The sequence below is a fragment of the Amphiura filiformis genome, chromosome 15, assembly GCF_039555335.1.
Source record: "Amphiura filiformis chromosome 15, Afil_fr2py, whole genome shotgun sequence".
In the NCBI taxonomy this organism is placed as follows: domain Eukaryota; kingdom Metazoa; phylum Echinodermata; class Ophiuroidea; order Amphilepidida; family Amphiuridae; genus Amphiura; species Amphiura filiformis.
The window spans coordinates 4,909,567-4,923,005 of NC_092642.1; the positions used below are offsets into that span (position 1 = coordinate 4,909,567).

General features: G+C 37.5%; 1 protein-coding gene across 1 annotated transcript in view; it reads left to right on the plus strand.

The window, feature by feature from the left end:
• Window positions 1-1,439: 1,439 nt before the first annotated feature.
• LOC140171164 (tachykinin-like peptides receptor 99D) overlaps window positions 1,440-13,439 on the plus strand; it is a 74,393-nt gene continuing 62,393 nt past the window's right edge. Inside the window, exons 1-2 of the mRNA XM_072194354.1 lie at window positions 1,440-1,690; window positions 2,499-3,425. Of these exons, the coding sequence (XP_072050455.1) occupies window positions 2,646-3,425 (780 nt within the window). The 5' untranslated portion in view covers window positions 1,440-1,690; window positions 2,499-2,645. The remainder of the gene's footprint in view (window positions 1,691-2,498; window positions 3,426-13,439) is intronic.

The window sequence follows — 13,439 nt, forward strand, 5'->3', positions numbered from 1 at the left end:
ATGAAAATCGATTTTTAGGTTGCTTCGACCAACAATACCTCGTCTACCCTTAAGCTGAAAGCTATGTATTAAAGACACTAGACATTTCTCTATTGAATGGAGTTTCAATACTGTTGTTTTCGTCGGGGTTTTTTTTTTGACCAATTTTTCAGTTCAAAATACCCTTTGAATGACTTATCTTTCACTTTTAGGCAATTTATAAACAATATAAAACACTTACGCTGGGATCACGGAATAGGCCTTTAACTGAAGATGATCATATTCTTATCATTATGATTTTGTTGTTGTCACTTTTATGCGTTTCATCAATTATTCATAATTGGAGTCGTATATCCGGCTCGGGTATTATTTGTTTTCACGTATTCCTTGCTAATGCTGCGCTCTTTCTTCTTGTTGTTGTTGCTGCTGCTACTCCGATGGATTACTATACTTCTTTGTTCTTCTTATTGTTTTTGTTATTACTATTTGTCTTCTTGATACTTTTACTGCTACCATTGATTCTATTTTCTTCGCCTTCTGCATCTCTGCACCATCTCCCTCTTCATCTTATTTTATTTCCATCTCTTTTTCTTTATAATTTATATTTCTTCCTATTTGTAGTTATCCGAGTTTCCATACTAGTACACGATTCAGACCAAATTGATTAAATTAATTAATTTCACCGCTAAAGGTCTGTCAGTCTTCATATCAATAAACTATTTAGTACCAGGCCGTACATGATTAATTCAAGGCTTATCCCTACTTTACCCTCAACCTGATCAGGAAAACGGAAGCCAATTTTGACCTACTAATGCACTGGCCATAAAGAAGATGGGCCAATCCGTTAAGATGCTTATCTTTTTTTGCCTAGAGGTTACGGGATACAAATCAAGCCATGGAGATTCGTGTAGATCTCGGTGGTACATTTTGAGTATCGTTTTTTAAAACTTTATTAATTCAATCAATCAATGGTTCTATGGTGAGACATTACTATAATGTCAAGAGAAGCAATTAAATCATTGATTATCGCCATTTCGCAAAGTGTATGCTTTATTACACATATTACGTTCTCCTTCATTCATCTTACTTGACAAATAATTCACACAGTAATAGACGTCTTTGGCAGACAGAATTTGGTGAGATCTGGCGCGAATTGCAATACTTCTTGCTACTATGAGCAAAGCTATATTGCTTGCAATCCGGAATAAGGTTTAATAATTACGCTGCAGTAACTGTCCAATGCCACCGGCATTAACTCGAGGTAGTCGCATTGTGTGGTTGCCAAAAAAGACTAATACATTCAAAGCGAATAGTTAGATATAATATCTGGTGATATGGTTTGTTACACGCATGCGTTAAAGGTAGATGCTGATTGGCAGTAGAGTTGAGCTAGTCACTCTTATTTATCTCCCTATGTTCTACGTACACGCTACAACCGATTCATTCACATTGGCGATGCTGTGAGCGGTAAACGGGCGTTAAATTTACACGCCAGTCGAAGCAACGGTTGGTTGGTCGTATCAACTTATGAAAAATATTCCTTGCACTTCATGAACTGAACTAAGGATAAGCAATTGGAGGAATATGAGCATAGTCAATTGTGTTAACGATTATTCTTGAGCCTGCTAATTTTACATGTTTGCAATTATCGTTTACAGAGTAATTATAAATTTGGAATAAGTAAGCAATTTAATGTTGCTACCTGATATAGGTAAGTAACCTTGTTAAATTGAATAAAACTTAACTTAACAATGGAAAACGTTATATAAGTATTATTTCTTCGAATACTGTTAACAATGTACATAACTGTTTAAAATAGTAAAATGGCACACATTGGTAGGGAGTTCTATTGCAAAACAAATTAGGGCAAGGTTAGTACGCTGTATTTTTGACGATAGCAATCATAATAAGAACATTTTCAGCTTTGATGTTCCAAAGTCAGTCCAAGATAAAGTGTCAAATTAAGCATGATCATTTTCAAATTTTCAGTTATTTTTTATTTAAGTTTATGATAGAAATTCAAATGAAGTTTTTATTTCATATCGATATAAAGGATTTATTTAACTTTTACTGTTATTATCCTTGTCCAAATGTTACTACAATAAAACAGAAGAATGGGCGCGTACTTAAATGTAAGTCTGCTAATGCGGACTTATAGTAATGAACATGAATATTTTGTGATATTACTTGACAAAGCTCACTCGCATATTATATTATGACAACTCCACTTACTCTGTAAAAAGCTATAGAGTCGATACACGTACGATTAAATGACGTTTTGTGTGCTTCCGATCATTGCCTATAGTTTGCCTGTGTTGTGTTTTTCTACCATCAAATTCAACGCGTAATGTGAGTGTTTTATTAGCTCTAAGTATGCCCAGTTATCTATAACATATTGGTTACTTATTCACGGATCGGTTTACTCACAAAACGCGCAACCTGTATCTAAATAATTCTGTAGTACTTTAAGAAAGCCTCTTCAATACCATAACATCGTTCTCATCTTACATTACTTACAGGCATTACTGCAATGGATTAACGGATTGTCAGGACTGAAAAGTAAGCTCTTCATCATGGAGGAAAATAGGAATATCTACTCTTGTGGAATCTATGATTCGTTTTAGACGAAAAACGAGTAATTCTGGAATTTTTATATTGCCATCGTCATGGACTATAGCAGCTATTTTAGCAGCTACAACGAAACCAAAATGAGTGTTGATATGTGCTTTCCTGATTTCGATTTTGAAAATATCACTGAAGACGTTTATTATGCCTACTACGAAAGCTTATATTACGAAGAACCACTTTGGGTACAGGTGATATTTGCCGTAGTCTTTGCCATCATAACTGTCCTTGGTTTAGGCGGGAACGCAATCATCTGTTACATTGTTTTAGGCAACTCACGCATGCGTACTGTTACAAACTATTTTGTTGTTAATCTGGCCATTGGAGATATGCTAATGGCTACGATGTGTGTCAACTTTACTTTTTATGCTACTATGTATAATTTCTGGCCTTTCGGAGCTGTAATGTGTAAATGTGTGTCTTTCTTTCAAAGCGTCGCTGTCTCTGTTAGCATATTTACATTAGTTGCTATAAGCTTAGATCGGTATATTGCAATAATCCATCCGTTACGACCAAAGCCAGAATCGAAAAGAACACTCATTGCAATAGGTGTTGTATGGACTTGCGCCTGCATAATATCTGTTCCAACTGCTGTCTTCACGGAATATACATATAATAACGGTTCTTCAACTTGTTCCGAATCACGTGATTGGAAACATAGTAAAATATACTCTATTACAGCAATGATATTACAATACTTTTTACCATTGACAATCTTAGGGTTTGCTTATGGCAGAATAGGATTTCGCGTTTGGAAAAGAAAGACGCCAGGAGAAATCGATGCCGCCAGGGACAGAAGGGCCTTAGAATCAAAAATAAAGGTAATGTATTACAATTTATTGGAATATTTTTATTTGATTTCAGCCGGTTCTTAAAAGGACTCGGCTCATTCAAAGCATTTGATTGTATTGAACTGACTATTTGTCTCCCTTGACAATTGTTTTTAACGTTCATATTCTTCTCTTTTGAAATATTCTTGTACAAGAGATAATTCAGGTTCATTTGACTTCTCTTTAACCTGTGATCCTTGCATTCAACTCCGTTTTCATTTACATCAACATGTATGGTTATTTAAGCCTGTTCTGCTTTACTTATCGCGGGAAAAATAATCAACGTCCTTCTGATTTCTAAAAAAATACTCCTGCCTCCAGGAAAATAAAATGCATTTTTTGTCAACGCAATGTACCTCCATCTCATTGAATAGAACAGTATTTTGTTAGTACTTACTTGCAATATTTAATGTCCTGTCAACAGGATATAAAGTTTATATAAAAATTAGGTTTATTAAGTTCAGTTCAGTTATAGTAAGAAATTAAGAATAAATTCTGCTCCCGTGCTTTATATAAAATCTTGCATAACATTCATATCAACACGAGTGTCCTACAAATTGTAAACCAAACATGTGCCTTATTCACTACCAGATTCCTGTTACTGTCGCCCCCAGAGGTACACTGCTGCCCAGCTACGTGATTGATGGTACTCTAAAGTACCCGTGTGAGTACTCTGTATTACGCACATCGAATTCAGATGCATAGTACACACACTGGTACAGGATTGGTACTGCACCGGTAGTCTAGCGTAGCTATATAGTAGCAGGGCAGGAGTGCACCTCTAGGGTAATAGGAATATGGCAGTGTTGTTTACAAGTATATAATACATTTTATTTTAGGCGTAGACAGATACATGTACAAAATTATTTAAAATTATCTGCCTTCCAAATAATCAAACAAACTCTGTATTTTACCTTGATTTTTACGTTGATTTGAAAACACCTGCCTCTCGAGTTAACATTACAACAAGTTGTCATAGACCTAGTTACAAACTCTAATGAGCTGTGACATAATCGCCCAATTTACATCTCGCCGTCCACAGCCAATACGATTGGAGCACCATTAGCCTGTTTGCCAAATATGTGCATTATAGTAGTGTCCGACCAATATTTATGAATATCGCATGATACATGAAGGGCAACTATCCGGATGGTGTCAAAATTTGGCTCGAATATACCTTATGGTCGATACTATCGAGTGACTTTGATATCATTATGAATGAACTGTAGTATGCATGGTAGCACACCGCCATTCACAGCCTTCAGTGCATGTCAGCGCTGCTTGCGTAGTACATGTATTGTCAATGGCATTATCGGGCCTTGATTCGCTACGAAACATTGAAATGCTTGGTTGAAATTACATCGGTACCTGAGTCGGTTTGTTTAAGGTTTTTAATTGTTTTGCAATATTTATTGTCATGTTTTGGCCTAAATAGATTTGTTTAGCAAGATGCGGCTTTCGAAATGAGGTGATACGTGCAGTTGGCCTATACCCTCGAGTGTGTGATTATTACGTAGTCAATTCACCACTCACGGTTGAATGGGAGATGTCCTCCAACTTTTTCTAATGAGTGATGTTAAGAGAGCACAGCCATCAGAAAATGACTAGCTCAGATCGCGCGCCAAATACGTTAGCAGTTTAGCCCGGGACCTACCGGTTGTAAAACCATTGATGCCGAGCCAATCTGCATTCTATTGTTTGCAATAGTCGACTATCAGATATATTTTGTAAAAGGAGCATGTGCAGATATCAGCGTTAATTTCACGGTAAACTTAAAACGCATTGAACACGCCAAAATGTAGTCACAAAATATATAATATCAGTAAATCACTAAAACGAATGATAACAAAGTAAGTGCCCAAAGATATGTCTTTGGCATATCGCTTTCTTAAAATATCACCAAAGATATCAAATTTGGGGGAAACATCCCAAAATTTCAAACAAACATGAACATGCCAAAAATAAAAACATATTGGCACTCGGTCATTGCCTGACGCTGTTTGAGTAATTCGTCGCTTGTCCTATCCAGTTACCTGTACTTTAAGAGGTTCGACTCTATCAGAGCCCTTAAAAATAAAATCAGCTTTTTTAATTACATATATCGCATTTTTAGTTGTGTAGGGCAGACTAACCCAGCTGAGGGATTTATTTCGATCGGTACATTTTGTATTTATTACCATGATCCTCTATTCCTATTCATTTTTCCAATGCCTGACAACTTACTTGCGTCAGTCACTTTATTAAATCAATCCAGTACACTCAACTTCTTTACAACACACAAATTGATTTGATATATGATATTATTGCTCCACTCAAATTCAGGAAGTTATTTAAACACAAACGGCGAATGTTGAACTTTAAAAAATATAGCAAGTTGGCCTTGGGATACCTGAAACAAAAGCACAATATCAAATCAACGATATTGTTCAAGTGTTAATTATTTAATTACGCTTTTAAACCTAAGGGTTTTCCGGGTTTTACAATAGTGTTATAAAAAAAGCTGTTCTTTGAAGCACCCTAGTTGACACACTCCACAAGGATTGCAGTCAAGTGTTTATAACAGATCCAAACATTGAGGAGTAGATTTGGTTTCATACCCTTAGTAATTTCCTCAATTCCTAATATTGATCCGATTTATCATCTCCAGTAGTTGCCTTTTTATATGGAATTATATTTCAACATATGATCCTCTTATACCATAAAAGTTGCTTTCTTCTCACTGACAATGGCGATGCAATGTAGCGCATTTCTCTAAAAAAATGTATGTTACGTTTGAATTAATTAAATTAGATACTTTCATACAAGTTTGAGGTATCTGATACATAGGTTCGAATTGTAAATAATAGGACTGCTTTATACCGCGATTCAAATTAGCTCAAGTGGTACTTTACACAAATTACAACTTTACACTTTCAAATGAAAGCTTAAATAAAGCACAAAAATATAATAGATAAAGAGTGATAAATGTTTCGCATATAAAGTACCTTGAAGTATTCATATTCCTTTAAATGTAACTGCAAAGAATAAAATGTCAAAGGAATTAGATTGCAGACGTGGATAAGTGATTGTCAATTCCCTATCCGTATTATATCATAGCACAAAACACCTATTGCATAGCGAAATTGTACTCGGAAATCTCATATTGTGTTTTCTTTTAGTTTGTAACGCAAACTGAAAATAACATGGTCGGGTGCAACTCTTAAAGGTCAGTAGCTGAATAAATGGCGGAACTATCACGGTTTGACCTGTTTGCCACTTCTTTACATTTACAAAAGATATTCATAAGTTGTGCAATTACAAAACAAAACAGCTCGCCGCCTAGCTTGGTAAATGGAATATGTTATTTGATTTCTAGTTATTTTTCCCCCCGACCTAAAACACTGAATGCAAAATTTATACGGAATCTCAGATCACCATAATCGTCAGGCAAGGTTTTAAATAATAATGATTTCCTCTCATCATATTTTAACAAAAGAAATGATTGATTTTTATTTTTTGAAAAGACTTGCTCATTTCCTGTAAGGATTGCAATGACGACGTACAGTACATTGCGTTACGTATGGTTAGACTTTTTGCGGTGATGCGTGCGTGCTACGGTTGGAAGATAAACCATATCAAAACATATTCCTGCAAGTTATGCGTTTAATATTTAAGCAGCTCGCTGCAAAGACTACTAGTACGTGAAGGAGAATACTGACTCTCTCTATATCTCTTATACTGTAGTTATGCTCCGAAACAGTATTAAGCGCATTGCAATTTTTTGGAAATGCGCTATATTTAGCGTCGTTTGTATGTAGATGTGTGTGTATGGGGTGGGTGTGGGGTGGGGGTGTGTGTGTATATAACAAACAGGTACCAACATGACCGTAAACGTATACCTTAGAACTTGAATATTTGAGCACAACCTTTAATTTGTTTAGGAAAGAATACCCTTAACATTTGTAAGCCTGGCCCCTATATTTTTTTCTTTTATTCGCCTATGGCTACCCTGGACAACGGAAATGCCACGTCGATGTTCATCATAATGGTGCTGTGTAATTTTGCAATTTCCGTCGTGAAATGAAATCTGGTATCCTTTTTAATAACATTTTATATTTGGATGTTTTTTTGTATCAGGCTGAGTCTTTATTACTTTTCCCAGGTAAAAAACAATTATATCTTATTGATATCTCCCTACCTGTTAACGTGACAATGTGGCATTCTATATTGATATTCCCACGTAGGTATGTTTTGTTATGTTTAAATGCTGAGACAATGCGTATTTAGGTAAACAAGTAACAGGCCAATCCAACAGCTCCGATGTTAGACTAGCCGCCCGTTTGTAATATTCATTGTTAGTTTTTGACTTATTTTGCATTAATGGCTTCAGATTTGAAAAATCTTTGACACCTTTGAATTGTCCGATGGCTTCAAGGACGTGAAATTACCTGTATATGGAACTAACGCACAATCAACCGTATGTGGCGCTGTTAGCGATCACTACACAGTTTACGAAGCCCTTGAATGTAATATAAAGTACAGAATTGAAATCTTTATATTTTTGTGGAAACATAAAATGTATTTACAATTGATGAATTCGCTGAAAATAACTGCTCGTGAGTCGTGTTTCATACATGCAGCTACTGTCAACAAGTTTGGGCTGACTTTATTAGGTAAAGTCAAAATCAAATAGCTATTTCATTCCTGCGGTTAATGCGTGTATCAGCGCATCAGACCGGACTGATTAAATCTCGAAATCCATGGATTTATTAAAAAGTCTCGGATTCTGTCACAAATACATCAGCACCTCAGGCCTTGCTTTGAACACAATATGCTAGTTACAATCGAGCAAAAATCTAAATTTTGAGAGGGTCTTTTCATAAGCAAATCTTACAGTATAACTTTAAGGCTGACTGATATAAATGTCAAAGAAATGTGATCCAATCTGTCAGATTTGAATCATGAAACATGATTAATGAGTGGAAATATCAGACGGTATTCTGGCACCTGATCACTATTTCCATTAAAGCCTTCAATTACCCTGTGCACCATAGTCCTATCATGTGTAGTCGATAGATCAAACATGTTGACTAAATCCGATACTAAAATTCAAATGAGACCAAATTTCACCTTTTTCACCCGAAATAATCAAATCTGCGCATCAAACTAATGTTCATTAGACTTGTATATACATGTAGTGTTGTTTGGAATTATATAGTGTGCTATATGCCATAATACGTATTCAAATCAAGATTTAAAAAAAAATAACAGACATAGGCTGCCTAGAAACGAGTACTTCATAAATTTATTTGCACCCTTAAGTAAAACCAACAAAGCGCATAATCAGAAGGAAGAAGTGGGCTTTTCAGAAAGCCAGACATACGTGATCATGTGATTGGATGCGCTACAAGACTCAGGAGAAAAAGGAGTCTCAGAAGACCTGTCGTCAATCGCACAACAAATACGTGTTTGATGTCATCATCAGTGACCAAGGTGGAGCCCTTGTTAAATCTTGGCGCTGTGACCAACTGGGAGTGGCTCCTTTGAAAGATAATGGTATCATGCATTGTGATCTTAAGCAGAAAGCTAACTTGCTCAACAGATAGTTCAGCTATATGTTCGTCAGTGACAATGATGACGTGACCTATCAGATATGGGAAACAGCCCTCACCCATAAGCTAACAACATCACGGTTGATTCATCAAACCTCATAAGGCCACCGGCCCAGATGGGATACCAGCTCGTCTTCTAAAAGAGACCACAGACGTGGTTGCACCTGCAGTTACACTCTTGTTCCAGACATCACTTGATCAAGGGATAGTTCCCTCTCAGTGGAAGAAAGCCTCAATTATGCCCATCTTTATCAAAGGAAGCCGCTCAACTGCTTCAAACTACAGACCAATTTCACTCACATCAATCCTCAGTAAGCTTCCGGAGCACATCGTCCACTGCCACTTCATACGCCATCTGTCTGACGTCGCCGACGTCCAGCATGGTTTCAGGAAACGTAGGTCATGCGAGCCTGGATGACAAGTCACAGATTGACCTTATCCTGCTTGACTAGGCCAAAGCTTTCGTCAAGGTCTCCCATCGCCATCTTTTCCTAAAAGCCGAATGCTAGAGTGGAAATGAGACTTCCTGGGAGAACGCACACAACAAGTCCTGCTTGAAGGCCATACAAGTTCAACATCCAAAGAAACATCTGGTGTACCACAGGGCAGTATGCTAAGCCTTCTGCTGTTTTTTTTATTAATGACATGCCGGAGTCGACGATAGTGTTTGTACAAGCTAATCTCAACACCCTCTGACAGCAAACATCTTCAGTCAACTGCGAAAACCACTGGTTGATGCAGTACCTTGCTTCTAATCTTAAGTGCCAGGTGTTAAGAATCACCAACAAGCGGAAACCAGTCCTGGTTTCATACACCATCCATGGCCACGAGTTAGAGCTTGTCGACTCTACCAAGTATCTTGGAATTGGAGTCCACCTTGACTCAAAGCTGAACTTCAACAAGCATGTTGACACTGTGGCAAACTTGTCGACTCTACCAAGTATCTTGGAGTCCACCTTGACTCGAAGCTGAACTTCAACATGCATGTTGACACTGTGGCAAAGAAAGCCAATTTCACCAGAGCCTTCCTTAATAGAAGCATCGGCCGCTGTGGACACCGGATCAGAGAGACCAGCTACAAAACCTTCATCCGCCCAATAGTTAAGTATGCCCCTACATCCTGGGACCCTCATACACAACGCAACATCAGAAAGATTCAGCATGTATAGAGAGTTTGTGCAAGGTTTGTCAGTCACCGATGATCGTTGCTCTAGCAATGTGACAGCCATGGTTCAAGATCTCTAAAGGCCCATCTTGACTACCAGACGTCTCCAAAGCAAGCTAGAAATGATGTATCGCATTCGGCTGGACCTCATCGACATCAGGTGGTCCCAGTACATGACCCCGCTAGCTTCAAACACCATGGTTCCTGCCTTCAATATCCGCGGTGCAATTCGACAGCTTACTCAAACTAATACTTTCCACGCACTATCCGTGACTGGTATAACCTGTCAACCGACCCAGCTGCATCCTGTTCCCCTAACGCCTTTAAGACTTCGTTGAGCTCAGTTGGTTAGAGCGTCGTGCTAGTAATACGAAGGTCGCCGGTTCGAATCCGGCCGGATACACTGGGGTTTTTTTCAACGTTTATGTGCACTGGCCTACTCTGGGGAAAGATAAAAATTTGTTCAACGATAAGTGTTATTCATTCTAGTTTAAAATACAATCTTTAACAACATTTTGGTCGAATAACAGTACAATTTCGGTAATTTCTTTTTTGAAATAGTTCAAAACCCCAACAATTATATTGCGTGATTGATCCAATTACTTGTGTATGTTTTACAATAATAGACATGTTCGTATCTTGGTAGTTAGTAAAATAACACATTTTGTGATTTTGAGTCCATTAAATAAGCTCTTTAATCATCAAAGGCAAATGACTCAATTTACCTGTGGCTTCATATTATTGAGCAAATAAACGGGATGACGTATTACATTATCAGCACAGACGTGTCTAATTCACAGTGGAATGTCTCTTTTTCTTGCCTTTTGGATTCCAAGAGCAAACATTTGTATTATCATACTTTACCATTACCGGCATAGTACTCCAGACATATTATTGCTTTAGCATGGAAGGTGATTACATTTTGTACACAATTACTTGTGATAAAATGTTTGGCTTGATGATATTATTACCGGGGGGGTCTTCGAAAACATGTGTACGGGGATGCCGACTTTCTCTATACCTTAGTACTTTTTGCCGTTTCTGCAACCTATCAGTATACCAATTTTCACATAAAGCACCCAAAAAGCAGCCAAATTTGCCCAAATTGGGTGCTTTTAATAGCACCACTTTTGCCCATTGGTGTCCACTAAGAACCCAGCCATAAATATACCAAAATCGCTAAAAAATGTAGGCTACTCCAAAACCGTGGTACATTTATCCCGTACATCTTTATCAAGAAAGCCCCCCCGTGTAATATTACCCATCGATATCTTGTTGGTCCAATAAAGGTTTTTTCCTCGCGTCATGAAATCTGGCTGTTTACTGACGATTTTACACTTGACTTTTTTATTTTTAGTTATTTCATTTTAAAGGCGTTCATAATTATTTTCTGTAAAAATTTTTCCATAACCTAAGCAAAACAAATACATTTATATTCGTTTATATGGTATTTATTTTCCAACGTAGGGTGGATTTTTAACAGTGTAGGCGGTGGCAGGATGGGATTCGTACCACGTTTATTTTTGCATGTCGACGTTCCCCTTAACAAAGCCTAAGAGCAACCGGAAACAAATCGGCCATTGCTTTGGGCATCTACCTTAAAATTGCCGGCTTCGCGAGCTAGCGCTGGTCCATGAAATACCAAAACTAACCTTCGTTTTTTCGATTAAATAGTTTGAATTGAACATTTTCTCGCGCAAATGTCTGCGTAAAAGCGATCCAACCCCCCCTCCCCCTCCCCCTAAATTGTATTGCTTCCGCAGGCTGCCACGCCACTGTACAGCCATGCTCACAATCTTGCACGTGGGTGCAAATACCTGATTGAATGTATTTTTTCCAAGCTATAAAACATTTTTCATTTTGCCGGGTGAACCATGTATTGTACTTTGTGAACGTTAAGGACCATATTATTGAAGCCACTTGTTGGTTAATATCTTTCAATGTATTTATACATTGCATTTATTTGTTGAAACCTATTCTCTTTATCACGTAAACATCACTTACACGTCCGTTGAAGAGTTGTTCCCTCCCTGTTTTCGTCGTGTCGATTTGAGCTTGTATCGCGTCTATCAGACCTATATTTGTGTGCACCTTGTCAACAACCCAATGTTGTCTCAGTGTCTATAACTCCCTCAAGCTTTACTCAGAGTGTCATTAACCATAATCCAGACGAAATATAGCACGTTATTTACTCAGAGTACAAACTGGGTGGAAGGGGATGGATGGATGGAACAAAGTAGCCTACTTGCATTATATTTTACTTTACGCTGTTTAAAATAATAAGACGTAAGACGTTGGTGCGAAGTATAGTGCTGAAGCTTGGTATGCGCAGAACGCGGTAGCGGTACTAGCAGATCCGGTGGATCTTGGATTCACTTGATCGCATTGGGCAAAGACTCCAACCCCACTTTACGCATGGCCACATAACAATCCGCATCCACCTTTTATCTAAACCTCGCTAATGTAGCAAATATTTGAGGGTATATAACTCCTTTCGTAGAATAACAGTGTTTCAGCACTATTGTTTTTGGGTACATTAACAGACAGATAAGACAGGAGCATAACTAACATCATGACGCAGCATACAAAGAGGCATGATTAAATAATAACAACAACGACTCTTCCTTGGGCCTTACAAAAATGAACATAATGGCTTAATGCTACTATATAACTACACTATGAAGGTCAAAGTTACAAATAAAAGTCACAACCACTGGTCACAACCCATTAACATTAATAATTATTCATACGCTTGATTATTCTAATAAAAATATGATTCCCAACTAGATGCACTCAAGGTCATCTATATCATGATCGGCGCCTTTAGTTCAGCAACCGATAATGAATGTTACTGGTCTCCTGATAATTTATATGTGTATAGCTTACTATAAACAATGAACCTATATAAATGAACCTGTCTATTAGAAATCTATACAATATTATGTGATATACGCAGGCAGAGGCGTGTGCGTGATGCGTAACATGGAAAGCTTAGCGAGAGCATCGTGTTGAAATGCGTAATAAAATGCACATGCCTTGCGTCCGATGTATCAGACTTGAAATTGCTTTCTCGTTTCTACATATTTGACCTTGAACAATCTGGCAGTCTTCAGCAATGCAAATTTAACAGTATCGTAATGTTATCCTATGCTATAACTGCATTAACGGATATAATATTCACTGATATATATTCATATAGATGGATATAAGATGAAGCTAATGTTCCAATTAAAGATAACAAACGACGAA